At 31.8% G+C, this 14,578-nt stretch overlaps 1 protein-coding gene across 1 annotated transcript; it reads right to left on the minus strand.

The window, feature by feature from the left end:
• Positions 1-3,153: 3,153 nt before the first annotated feature.
• LOC114294387 (putative low-specificity L-threonine aldolase 2) lies at positions 3,154-14,019 on the minus strand. Its single transcript, XM_028238512.2, has 12 exons — positions 13,710-14,019; positions 9,434-9,596; positions 8,612-8,665; positions 6,810-7,268; positions 6,355-6,466; positions 5,379-5,429; positions 5,115-5,186; positions 4,861-4,993; positions 4,693-4,751; positions 4,049-4,149; positions 3,782-3,848; positions 3,154-3,433 (listed from the first exon to the last, which is right to left on the minus strand). Exons 4-12 carry the CDS (start codon positions 7,250-7,252, stop codon positions 3,392-3,394), a joined length of 1,080 nt encoding a protein of 359 aa, XP_028094313.2. The 5' UTR covers positions 7,253-7,268; positions 8,612-8,665; positions 9,434-9,596; positions 13,710-14,019; the 3' UTR covers positions 3,154-3,391.
• Between the last annotated feature and the right edge of the window lie 559 nt (positions 14,020-14,578).

Consider the following 14,578-nt stretch of genomic DNA (forward strand, 5'->3'; position numbering starts at 1 on the left):
AAAGTCAATTTGGTGAAGTGGATCGAAATTTTAGAGGGAGTAAGAAGAAGAGAAAATAATTAAAACTTGAAGAAGAAAATGAAGAGATTTTAATGGAAAGAACACTTATAATTGATTAGGATGTAGTATGGGAAAAAATAATATTTTGTTTTAAGGTTTAATATGTGTTATTCTTATTAGTAAATTCACATTAATAGGAATTGAAATTTTAAAATTTAAGTTGGGTGTACTGAGATAATTTCTTGATTCAAATAGAATGGCCCGAAAGATTTAGCTTTCAACTTTCAATTAGACTAGACAGTTAAGATTTTTTATCAACAAAAATTTCTTATTGATAAGAATCTATAAAAACATGACCTAGTTAATTTTTTTTCAAAATTTTTTACCGATAAAAATATTCCTTTTAATGACTCTTACCGGTTAGAGTTTTTCATTTAATGATTCTTACTGGTTAGAGGCCTCAACTGTTCAATTCTTACCGATTAGAGACCTCAACTATTTGGTCAAGTTAGAATTTTAACTGGAAACAAACCATTCTCTTTATGAAAATCTTGTGTTATTTTTTATGTAGCAAAAGATTATAATCTTATGTTGTTCTTTTTGGACGATGAAAATATATATATATATATATATATTTTATACTTTTACTCACTTTTTTTTGCGTGTTTTTTTTTTTGGATAAAATACAAATACACTTTTTGAGATTTGTTTAAAATAGGAGTTACCCCCTGTAATTTAAAAAATTATAAATATCTTCTTATCAAATTTTTTTATTTAACAGACATTAATTGTAAAAGTGAAAATTTTAATTGTTCTCATATACAATAATAAAATTATCTGAATTATTAATTGAAATAAAATTTTAACATTATTAAAACTGTTAATTAATTTGATGATTTATTAACAAAAGAGCTATTTTTATAAGACTAATTCATAATTTAAATTAACTTCTAGGGTGTGTCTATAATTTACCTTCCAGTTTTTTTTTTTTTTTTTGGGTAATCCAAATTTATGTTCACGATAACATAGTAAGTTATAAGTCAATTTTTTATGATCATACAAAGACCAATTCTATCTAATCTTTCATTTTCTTTTTCTTGTTTTAAAGGTTTGTATAGCCTAGATATACCTGAATGGTACTTTTTTTTGTAAATAATCAAAAAAGGCCCTTAAAAAAGAAAAATAAGTCCCCCCCAAAACCCCCAACTTATGGGATCTAATTATTTAAAGAGTAAATTGCACTAATCTCTTTAGCCTCATTCTATCAATAACTTGTTAGTTATATGGATGAAAAAAATATATATATATTATAATAAAGTTTACATTAAAATTTATATATCACTTATGCTTATCCTTGTGTCTACCTATTCTTTTGATTAGTTTCAGTCATTTAGTTTTATTATAAAAAAAAAAAAAAAAAGACATCAAATTTGTAATACTTCTTGTATTTTTTCTAAGGGTAAATATCAAGAATGATTAGTGTTATTTATTTCTACTTGAATCATTTCAATTCATTCTAATATGACCGTTTGAATTTGCTCAGCGTTTGACTCTCCTATATATGAAAAGTTAAGAAAATTCTCAACTAACAGCATATAATGTTTCTAAAAAATTATTTTTCACACCACATTTAAAAAAAAGAAAAAGAAAAAGTGTATCTAACACAAATATATATATATATATATAATATTTGTCATGTTAAACATACTTTGACACAAACGTGGCTCCCATCATCCAAGTGTATGGATAGATGGTCATGAACAAATCTACTAACTAAAATACTAAGATCTAGTCTAGGTTAGGCAAAAAATCTATTTTAAATAAATAATTTGATCTTCAATGTTTAGGATTAGGACCACATATAAGCATTTATGGAACATAAGAGAAGTGACAAATTTGTCAAGTGTGGAACAAACTTTACAATAATATTTCCATTTTAGGCAAAACTACCTAAAACTGCAATTGCATAAGCAAACAAACCTCCTGCATTTGGGTTCTCCCCCAAACAAACCTACAAAGTTATTATTAATAGGATTAAAAAGTATGTATTACCACTAGGCTCTTGGGAATCAAGAACTGGGGTTTACTTCTTTAAGAGTAGCCCAGGTGTCACACAACTTTTAACACCAATGTTATGATTATCATTTTTATTAATTTATTATCATTTAATGTTTCAATACTTCATTAGTAAACGGGCTTGAGTTGTGTGATTCGTTAAACGAATCCAGAAACTATTTCACATTTCATCCACATTTTCTCTTTTTAAATTTATATCTAAATTTATGATTCAAACATGAAGTTCCAAAAAATTGTTACTTTGATTACTAATTTGTACATTCATAAGCAAATTTGAATGTTAAAGAGAGGCACTAGTGCAAGTGGGAAATGTTTGGAGACGAATTATAAATAGTCAGCACTTACTTGTGCAAAACACAAATTATAATAGACGTAATAGAAAGAAGCAACAAATCCAGGAAACTTCATAGCAATTCCCTTCTCCCCCCCCCCCCCCCCCCCACTCTCCTCCAAAGTTCTTGTACCAGTTCCTATCTCAATCAAAAGGATTATACCTCCACTACAAACCCTAACAACCACTATGTCCTTAAATTGATGAAAAATCAGTAATAATAATAATAATGAAGATGTTGATATGTTTGTTGGCCAGAGATAGGAGCCATTTCTTGATGCCATCTCTATGAATCAAGTCTGACAACAAAGGTCGATAGGCCAAGAATCTTCTGTCTCCAAATCACTCTTAAGTTGTGTTTGGATTTATGAAATTGAAATAAAAGGATTTAGCGTTATTCATGTTTTGGTGAAAAAGAGAAGCTCAAATTTAGATTTGATAGTTGAGATATAGATTTCAATATTGAATTTGAGAGTATTGTCATGTCATGATCAATGTAAAACTAGTCATTTGAATTCCTTCATTCATGCAAGGGATCTAGTTTTAAAATGGTCCTAATAAAATACTTCTCTTCTATGTCTAATTTATCTTCCCTGTTAGTTTCTCAATCTACCTATTATAGTTTGATATCTAATATTTTTATAAAATTCAACTTTAAATCTGTTCATTTGAAATCCTTCAATCTAAACAGAACCTGAATTTATTTGGGTGCTGACCAATTCAATAGCAGAGATGACGTGACTCAGTTTGACTCAAATCTCCACTTTATTGAGTTTTGAACATATGATAAAACTAAAAGCCATGAGATTTTACATGAACATTTGACAAACAGGAAAAACAAAACAGTTTTTAAAGTTGGATGCAGAATCACACATTGTTACTTAAAAAAACTTCTGAGATGATGGGAAGATTTATAATGTCATTGAAGCTTGAACATCTTTACTACAGATGGAAATGACATGATGGTTATTCTTCATATTCCTCTCACTTGCCACCATTTTCATCCGGGACTCCAGTTACAGCTTGCTGCAATTTTTAGATAAGAGGAATGTCAGTGCCAGTTTTAATGAGTAACACGAACCCTCCATATGTTTCAACTGAAAACATTAGTGGTGGGGTGTTGGAGGTAGTGGTGGTGGGGTGTTGGAGGTAGTGGTGATGGTGGTGGTCAGACTAGTATAGAAAAGGTTTTCCACTTTCAAAAGTGAAATTTTTTTTCCGATAAACTTGTTTTCCTTTAATCCTAAAAAAAAGATTAGTTGGCTTACATTTTCCATCATTAAATCCTAGAAAATGAAAAAAAAACATTTTTCAGAAAATGTTCTGTCAAAACAAATTGAGCATAAGATGAAAACCAGCTTGATAATTCATTACCTGAATGCACGACAAGGTGTATTGCACATCACTTTCTGAAATTTGGTAGTGAAGGACAAGTCTAATTCTGCAACCATATAATACTTGCATTAAAAAAAATTTGTCAAAAAAATTAAAAAAAAAAAAAAAAAAATACTAACACTGACTTTTTGTATTTATACAGTGTTCATGTATAAATCCAAAAAAAATTATCTATTATCCCATGTTTTACTAAGAAAAAAGAGGAAGTTGATGGATTTTAAACAATGTTTTTGGGGTAAAACACACCTGAATGAGCTCTTTGGCATCACAAGTATGCCATGTTCTTCCAAATTCTTGCAGAGTTTCAGGGCTGTAATATTTGTGCCCTCTAAAATATCAAAATATAACTGGTCATAAGAAAAGGAAAGTGAATTTAGAATTTGTTTATATTCTAAGAACGGAGAGTTAAGATTCACATTTGAATAGAAAAAGAACAAACACCTCAAGTATATGTAGTAAACAGACTGTGAGAACACAAATTCAATTGAAATGATCCAAAGTCAATCATTCAACTAGCTAAGAAACAAAACTAACACATGCCATTGGAGACTTTTATTCCTCTCTTATTGTTTGGGGGAATTTGGATTCACATCCATTGCTAATAATTGAGCCAAACATGTTGCAACAACCTATTACCCAGAAGCTGTATGGAATTGGGAGGTCTCGAATGGGATTTGATCCCTAAAACTTGAGCATTTTGTGCAGCTCGAGTATGAAAATTTCTGCTGCCACACTGTTGGTCTTTCCAACTTAGTTTAAACTAGAAAATATGAATTGAATTCTAATCTCGGTCCCAGAAAGATTAAATGGAGAGGGAAAAACATATATTAACCAAACAAACTACTTATTCTACATTGTATATTACCATATGTCAATTTCAGGTTACTTACTATGTTGGTCTCCACTGAATTGACATCCACTTTTAGTCCTTCAATTCTATTCAGTCCTTCTGTAAACCAAATTTATAAATATGTAAAAGAGAAACATAATAACACATGAATTAATGGGTCTGCCACTGTATGTATATGATAATGCATTAAACAGGAGAAAAAATTTACGTGCTAAAAACTTAGCATTGTTGTGATCACTCTCGAGCTTTCCAACATTCTCTTGCACTGCAACTAAAGCAGCAGCGCAAAGGACTCCAACTTGTCTCATCCCACCACCTAAGGTCTTCCTTAGAATCTTTGCCTACAAAGCCATCAAAAAAAAAAAAAGAAGAAGAAGAAAAAAGAGAGAGAGAGATAGGTATCAAGTTTCTACAATGAGAGAAAAACAGAATTCTTAATTGTTGCAAAAATATCAGTAATACCCTAGTAATAAAATCTTTTGAACCAACAATGACAGTTCCAACTGGAGCGCCCAATCCTTTTGATAGACATACCTGGATTACATGATGTGAAATAATGTAATATAACAAAATAGAGAAGATAACTTGTTCAATTATGTAATTTAATTTTCTTCATGCTAGCTTCAAATAAAAAAAAAAAGGTCCAACTAAGAACTAAGTCGTAAAAACACAACACCAAAATATATATATATATAACTTAGAATGTCAGTCACCATGTAACCCTACCGAAACTGAATCAGCAGCCTGCACAAGCCTATGAACGGGAATGCCAAGTGCCTGGAGAACAAATTTAATCAAGTTAAAAACTTGGGCATCCTTTCATAGATGTATTTATTAATAAATATAGTGAAGTACAGAACTCAAAATAATCATGGACGAATTATGAGTCTAACTCTCCCCTGAGTCTCAAAAAATTATGTAAGTTTTGACACCGGATGGAAATGAAATTGTTCAAATTTAACTCAAACCATAATTGTAAAACATAAGCAGACAACATGAAACACAGTCGTATCAAATCTTACCAAGGTGGTAGTAGATTTATCTATGGAATGAGAATCACCTCCAATGACATAAAAAACAGAAGGAAATAATTTAATTTCCCCATCTTGTTTAGAAATTTCCATCTTTAACGTGGCCACTTCAATTACAACCATTTCAACCTCCTATGCCATGCAAACTACAATAAAGACCTTCAATATTTGGATCCCTTTAGTTAAAAACACTGGAGTCAACGTACACGAATATTAGTCAACATACAAACTGCTAGATTATCGTGATTATAGTTCTTTAGCAAGTTAATTCTTGATACCAAACATTAAAGTACTGCACTTCAATCCAAATAAACTTGTTGCTAATGTACAACAACAAAAATGTTCAAACACCTCCAAATTAAAAAGGTCGCAGGCGTTGGTAACCATGAGAAAGTAAAAAAGTCAAGTTTCCACGATATTAACCTATTGTAGCACTCCCCCTTGCCATCATAAATGCATTCAGTAGTGCAAATTTTCTTCAATTCAACATCCTCAAAAAAAAAAAAAATGGTTTCTTAGTTTCCTCGAACAGTTCCAACATAGAACAGTAAAATCTAACGACATAAGCAATCATTCTTCTAAATATCTCTCTTTACTGACCAGTGAAGACCATAATTTGTAGCATACAACTGTATAATGACAACTAGAAGGTTGGAAATATTTTTACTCACAACTGATGCATTAAATATACGGGCACCATCGATGTGAAGTTTCAGCCCATGCTTCTTTGCTAGCTCCCCAACTTTGTCTATATACTCTACAGGAAGGCATTTACCACCACAGCTGCATTTAGTAAGATACCACCAGTAAGCATTGCATTAGATATGGGACACAGGTCAATCAAAAGGTCCCTTGCTTAACCTCCTCTTTTCTTTTTCTATCTACTTCATTTATCCAAGTGGAGGAGAGCAAGGCATTGATTTAGTAGATCAGGTGCTTTCTTATTCAGTTGTGATATCAATTCACGTCTTACTGATAATATTTGTATTAAAAAAAACAAAAAACTTATCCAAATGGAGCCTTAAGTGGCAAGCTTATTAGAAGTGAATATGATCAAACAATTCAAACCATGCTTCTAATTCTCCATCAAAATTTCAAATGCATTCATGAAGACACAAGTACTCACTTTGCATGCGTGGTTTCCAAGCAAATAAGCCTAGTAGTTGGGTAACAAATTTCCAATTTAGGGTCTCTAATGGCAGCTTCAATGAGATCAATATCCATTGTCCCATCTCTGTTATTCTTCACTGTCCTTGGATGTACACCTCCAATTGTGGAAATGCCTCCATTCTCATAGATATGGATATGAGAATTGTCTCCAAGAATGACTTCACTACCCCTAACCTCACAATGAACAAGCACACTGATTAGGTTACCCATAGTCCCTGAAGGGACAAAAAGGGCTGCTTCCTTGCCTGTGATTGTTGCCAACTCTGTTTCAAGGCAAAAGGCCGTTGGGTCACAACCTAGTACATCATCATCAACTTCAGCATTTGCCATTGCTGCTCTCATTGCTTGACTTGGTTTGGTCACTGTGTCGGAGCGGAGATCCACCGTTCTGGTCATCATTTTTGCTGAATTTAAACTAGAAAATACACCAACAAATAAGAAAATTAATGAAGCTGCCTAAGAACATAGAATTCAGTCACAAAACCATAGACAGTTTTCAAAAGTGGGACCACTAATGAATCCTGTAAAATGCCGAGTTCATTCATGTGCATATTATTAGAACTTTACTATTCACGGTTCGATTCATATGATTGGATAGGAGTTTCAACCAAGAAGATTTGATTTGTGTTGTTGAATCTTAAATTAAGTAAATCGCACGATTCAGTTGCGATTCACTATGATTTGCTACGATTCATGCGATTCATTGCATAATGTATGATATAACATTGTTTTTGCATAATATAAAAATAGATCAATTAATTATATTGATATACATGCTTTTATATGTACATTCATATCTTTATAAATAATACTTGTGTATATTTTTATATATAATATACACATAAAAAATTATATATTGTGTTAAATAAAGTAAATTTTACTATTTTCCACACAATTCACAAATCACTATTCACTATTTTAGCATTAGGATTCACCATTGGATTTGTAATTTGATAACAATGTTCATATATATATATACACGTGTATTTTGTCTTCATTTTGTGTTTTTGTTTTTGATTTCTGTGTACAGAGTAGAACTATTATTAAAAGTTGATCAAAGTGATTACAGATAAAGTAAATGACTAAAAAAATGAATTAAAACATCATATTGAATTAATCTTTAAGACCATCTCTAATCCTTCATCATCAGATCTTTCATCAAATTTAAATTTAATGAAAAATTGATGAAAATGGTACTCCAACCGTTTCATTAGTTTGGTATCAAATGAAAGAAGCAGTACTTTTTTTTTCATTAAATGAATAAAGCATTTATTCTTCTATCAAATTTGTAGGTGACTGTTGGGTCAGACATCCGCCCGGACATCCTCAGGTGACTGTTGGGTCAAACATCAGCCCGGACATCCTCCTGGACAATCAATTTTGAAATGAATTTGATGAAAATTTATGCTAGGCGGATGACCGGCCAGATTTGATGAAAAGGTTGGAGGGCATAGTATCAAATCAAACTTCTACTCAAATTTAATGAAATATCTAATGATGAAGGATTGGAGATGCTCTAAGGTGACCATTGGTTTAATGGTAAAACCTGACCTAATAACTTGAGGTTACCAGTTAAAAAAAAATAAAAAATAAAAAATTCAGGTTATGGATTCAAGTCAGGAGCAACCATTTTATCCACTATGCCAAAAGCTAATTGTATAGCCAATCTTTCTCCACTAATTGTGCGTTGTTTTTTTATTGAATTAATCTTTAAGGAAATTAAAAATCCAATGCTGAGCCTGAGAGAGATGCTCATACCTCTTGCAAGCTATTCTTCACTATCACTGCCTCCTTCACTGAAGTTTCCGACAACTGCGAACAAAACCCACAAAATTTTCAACAAAATCAAACAGGTTGCGTTGAAAAACAGTTAACAAGAAACGAAAATCAACCACACGCAGAACCCAAAAAAAGAAAATTCTTAATATCTTTGGAAGAGAGAGAGAGAGAGAGAGAGGGGAGAGAGAGTTGTAAACATCAACAAAACACAATCCATTACATGAAGAAAGTTTGGAATTCTAATCCGCAAATGCAACCCTGTTTATCTTCGTAATTCAATTTCAATCGATTTGTGGGTTGTACACTGAACCGACAGAAAAAACATCTCTCAACGAGCAGTCCATGAGTCCAAAACCCACTGACGCAACATAACGAACGAATGATTGATTTTATAAATAAATAAATAAATAAATGAATAAGCTGCCAAAAACAAAGTTCAGGTTGCATGTACTCTGAAATACAAGATATTTTCCTTTTCTTTTTTTTTTCTTCTTTTTGAGTTGGTACAAATGCAAAATCCATGCACACAAAGAACAACTCCAAAAGCATAATGTTTCTTTTTTCATAAACATATCAAATGCATTGAAAAAACAAAATTAAAAATAAAACCACATTAATACATGAAAATAGATTAAATAACAATAAAAAAGAAAAGGAAACAAGGAAGGTAGAAGCCTGTAAAATTCAATAGAGAAAATGAAATATGACAGCTACCCTTTAAGAAAGGTGCTAAATATTGAAACAACTACAATTGTATTGAAAAATAATCACCAAAACAATGTCATTGATAAAACAGCTCACCTTGAGACAGTAATTTCATAGGGAAAGGAGACACCTTCAAGATTCGGTATGGGTGGAATGTGATCTTTTTTCCCATTCACAAATTTTATTATCTGAAATAAAACCTCATGAAGAGATGCTTCAAGTGCTGCCCTCCGATGACTTCTCTCATCCAGAGCACTCTCTGCCATCATTCATAGGGAAGCATACATCATTATGAGTTATTACTAAAACATTAATAAAAAGAGAGCAACGCACTGCAATGAACGTACCTCCCGGGTCTACTACTAATTTGGAATGATGAGAAATGACAGTGAAATGAATCAAATAATCATGTCAGCGAAATGAATCAACTAAGCATGTACTGTTCTATTACTTCAACTTTCTGTTACCATATAATTTGACAATCCATGTTAGAAGTATAAATTAGTTGATCATTTCAACTTTCTGTTACTTCAATAATGTCAATTGTTACACAGTGCCAAATGCCAGTGGGCAGTGGTCACTTTCTGTTTGACACATTTCAAATTTGAGAATTTATTTAGTACAAGCGTTTCTATAATTTGACAGCAGATCTTTGAAGTACTAGAATGAAAACAAATAATCAGCAACAATGAGAGCTAAAAGAATTTCAGCTAACATGGATTGCTCCACCAAATAGCAAGAAATGACAGCGAAAGTTGAACTCCTAATCATGTATCATATGGAACATTTCAAAACTAATCACATTTTTCTCTAGTCTCTACTATAGGAGATAGCTAATCCATAAGCATTTCATGGTGAATGATTGCAACTTTTAGCTTTAGAATCTTAGTCCAGGTGAGATGAATCAGTCCAATAGTTTTATCCATGGGAGAAAAAAATACAAACCTAATTTCAAAATCTTTGATCATATAATATACATAATTATGTAGAGTACTAGAAATATGAATCAAATATTTAGTGAAAGGTTTAAAACTTGAAGCAAGAGTGTTTTTACATGTTTATGAGTTCATAGCCCACGAGGTTAATTAGTCTGTTGCAGACTAGTGAACTAAGGTCTATTTTGGTGAGTATACAAACATATATATATTCATATATATATATATATATATATATATATGTATATCATTTGTTTTTTTTCTTAGTGGGCTCGTTAATCAAGCTTCAATTCAATCATCATAAAGGCACTAAGTAGTGATGCAGAGTGATATCAAATTGAATGAATTGAATTAGGAGTTTCAAGTTTTTGTTTGGGCATTTCATTTTTATTAGGGATTATTATAATTTACACTTAAGTGAATGGCCATTTAATTGCACTTAAGTCAATTAAAAGCTTAAAATTAGTTTAAGGTCATCCTATTATGAATATATTTTTTTTTTTGGTATGTGAGAATTTCATTAAAAGAAACAAAGAATACAAAAATCAAGGAAGGCATACCTTTCAAATACCAAAATCAAGAAAAACACGAAGTAGCTAGACTAATTTGGAGCAAAAATTCTCTTAGAAATCTACCAGTTTTTACACAATAGCAGATTAGAGTAAGATTGCTTAATAGATGCAAACTGAGAACATTGAACTCTAATATCAGAATTAATCTGATTCGTCAAATATGTAGGCCTATGACATCCTTTGAAAGCCCATGATTCTCTCTTGCCAGATTTAGTATACCGTTGCAGCCTAAGCAATTTTCCTCACTATATGGAAAAAAAAATTCCCACTAAATTGGTTAGCAATCCATGATATCTAATTATCCCTAGAATGTTGAGCCTTAGAAAAGCAGCAAATCTGCTCCCAAATTGCTCTAGAGAAGGAACAATTAAAGAAATATGAGAAAGAGACTCATCGTCTTTGTGGACAAACGAGACAAGTAGTGAATCTATCTCCCCCCAATCTTTGAGCCTGCCTTAGTCCTAAGCCTGCCTCTAATAGCCATCCAAAAACAAAGCCGTGTCTGGGAATGTACTTAGGGAACCAAATAATCTTATGCCAAATCACAGAAAGGGAATGAAGCTTGATAGCATCCCAAGTGTTGTAGCTTTGTATTTAAGAGAGGAGGAAATAATGCACTGAACCTCATCATCTCTAGAACAATTGGGCTGAAAGGAAGGCATTAGAGAGGGAGGGAAAAGCCAGGTCCAACGATATCCTTAACAAAAGGTCTGGCAATGGATCTAAGATTAAGAATCTTTCTCCAAGTCCAGGAGTAGTCAGAAAGGACTGTAAAAGCCCAAAAGCATTTGCCTCTAATAAGATATCTATAGCACCATTGAATTTATGGGTGTAAGAAAAACCAATGAAACTAGACTGACTGCTCAAGATCAATTGAAATTTTGGTTTGTGATCTATTTTTCATAACGTGCGATCTGTTGTGGTTTTAAAATTTTATACACTCATACAAACTGAAACGACTGAAATATTATATTTAAAAATTTTGAGCATTAGAAGATAATTGACTAACAATACACAATTTCTAATAAAAATTAGGGAGGAAGACATTTATAGAGCAACTTTCACTATTTTACTTCATTTATTCTCAATGTGTGATTGTACAAGTTTTTATAAAACCCTTTTAAAATCTCATGTTCCCTTCTCTACACCAAACCGAGAAAACTGAACCGTAGAATGTGGTCTGCTTTGGTTCCTCAACCAACAAAACCGAAAGGTTCGGTTTGGTACTAAACTTTCCCTTGAACCAAACCGCTTACACCCCTAATTGAATTCACAGTTGAATGATGTTTAGAGTAAATGACCCAAATATGCCTGAGGAAATAAGCATGGTTCCAATCTAGAAGCTTTCTTATGCCAAGATCTCCTTCTATTTTGGGCAAGCAAAGAGTCCCTCAAGCGAATTTATTAGAATGAAGGTAAGAGTTGGTCCCTGTCCACAAAAATCCTAAGCAATTGCTCTATATGCAAGCATACTGACTTGAAGAGGATAAAGTGCATAGACCAAAAAGCTTGCTGAAGAGAATAGACTGGATAATGTGAAGTCTACCAGTGTAGGAAAGGAACTAATTTTATCAATGAGGCCTTTACAATTATTAGCTGAGAGCTAACTAGAAATAAGGGACACTCCTAAGTATTTGACCGGAAGGGAACCAAGTTGAACCCGAATTAAATTGCAAAAAACTATCTTAGATTGATCATCAATACCAATAATGTAAATCTTGCTTTTGCTCTTTTTTGGCGGAAGGCCAGAAAACTTATTGAATTTAAGAAAAGCATTAAAAACTATTTAAAAGGACTGATCATTCGGATAACAAAAAACAAAGAAATCATCTGCAAAGCAAATGTGCCTAATGTTCAATTCATGAATCATGACACTTTGGATGAGAGGAAAACAAGCCAGAACTGATATGGTTATGAAAGATTATGTAAAAAACTCCATAACAAGGATAAATTCAATATATTATGAATTTATTTACAAAGAAGTTAAAAGTTTTTATTTTGGTTAGTCATTTTTAAGCTTTGTGGAAATGTTCCACAAATAAAAAGGTTGTGCAGAGTTGAAGTAGCCGAGGCTAAGACGACAACACATTTTAACATCTCCATTGGAACACCCATATAAACTACTTCATGAACAAACCCTTAACATACAAAATTGGACTCCACTTTTTGTCATATAATACACTTCAACAAACATTTTTAACATTTCCACTAGCCTTCTTAGTTAATATGGAAGATGCATTATCAGAATAATGCATTGTGATAAAAAAATAATAATAATAAACATGGAGCTGAAACAGAAATATTTGTGATAAAAAATATCAGAGAAAAAAAATTCAGATGTGAATTTTAAAAGAGTCTGCCACATAGGACCAAAATCAATCCTGTATAGAGAACACTAAAGCAAAACAGAGGAGTCATAAAATCAACATCTCCATCAATCAAATATAACTCGAATCTTCTGAATATTTCATAGGTATATACATATAAAACTCAAATTTCAGATTCCACGTGAACACGGATCTCAGAATAGCACAATTCGATTAACACAAAAAACAATTGAACAATACTAATTTCACATTAAAAAAAAAAATTAGAAATTGACAAACTCAAATCCATCTAAAACAATTCCACAACCTTGAGCAATTAGATTCAATTTTCAAAATCCAATTCACAAAAACCTCAATCAAATTCACCGAAACACATTTATATCAACATCAACCCAATCTTTGCCGACTAACATTTAAACTTCACACCACACAATCTGAGTCATACTTCACAGATACATGTAAATATGTATGTATAGGCGCAGAGAGAGAGATTGAGAGAGATAGAAATTGGGAGAGAGGAAGAGAGAGAGATTCATACCGCCGGATATCTCATACGACAATGGTGAGTGAAAGAGCGAGCGAGAGAGCAGAGCTATACAGGTCTGTGATGAGAGAGAGAGAGAGAGAGAGAGAGAACGATCAGTGTTTGAATTTTTCTAGAACTAGGGCAAATATAAGGAAAACGGGTAAAAGGGTAAAAAAAATAAAAAAATAAAAAGGAATGAATTGGTTATTTGCGACGGGAAATAAAATGGTCGCAATTATATAGTAACAAAAGGTCACTTTTCTAGTAGTGTCCATAACGAACGAATGATTGATTTTATAAATAAATAAATAAATGAATAAGCTTCTTGTTTTTTTTCTTGCTGGTCACTTATTGGGAAATTTCAACACTTACCGTGCACGTATTTAATGAAATTTTATTTTAATAACAATTATATTTTATTAAAGTAAAATGTTTATAATAAACATCAAAATACACATTTAAAATTATACTCCAATCTTCTCTATACACATCTTTTTTTTTAAAATAAAAAAAAAAAAAAAACCTCAATGCACATCTTTAATAAAAAGACTCCCTAATTTAAAATGTAAAAGATGATTTATCTTCTTGTTGTATCAAGAATCAGAAATTATACAGCAGTTCAAACTCAGATTGTTGTTTTCTGTCTAGCACATCAAAAATCTCTTTCAAATCTCTTTCTTCTTCTTCACCTACTCTGTGTAGTGGTTACAACTACTTTTATTTTTTTCTTTTCACCTTTTGTTTTGGTAAAGCCAAGTTATCATACTTAAACACTCTGATCTTATCAAGCATTGCAGCGATGATTGACACCAAAAACATAGTATTTATACTGCTTACGAATACCACGCAACAATCATTCAGATGATCTAGAATTCTTCTAG

Source organism: Camellia sinensis, chromosome 1 (assembly GCF_055761805.1).
Source record: "Camellia sinensis isolate YWXY chromosome 1, ASM5576180v1, whole genome shotgun sequence".
NCBI classification, from domain to species: Eukaryota; Viridiplantae; Streptophyta; class Magnoliopsida; order Ericales; family Theaceae; genus Camellia; species Camellia sinensis.

Coding starts and splice junctions, on each gene's coding strand:
- LOC114294387 (XM_028238512.2), bottom strand. CDS start 7,252: ATGATGACCAGAACGGTGGATCTCCGCTCCGACACAGTGACCAAACCA. Junction 5,187..5,378: donor AGGCTGCTGATTCAGTTTCG/GTAGGGTTACAT, acceptor CATGTAATCCAG/GTATGTCTATCAAAAGGATT. Junction 3,434..3,781: donor ACACCTTGTCGTGCATTCAG/GTAATGAATTAT, acceptor TAAAAATTGCAG/CAAGCTGTAACTGGAGTCCC.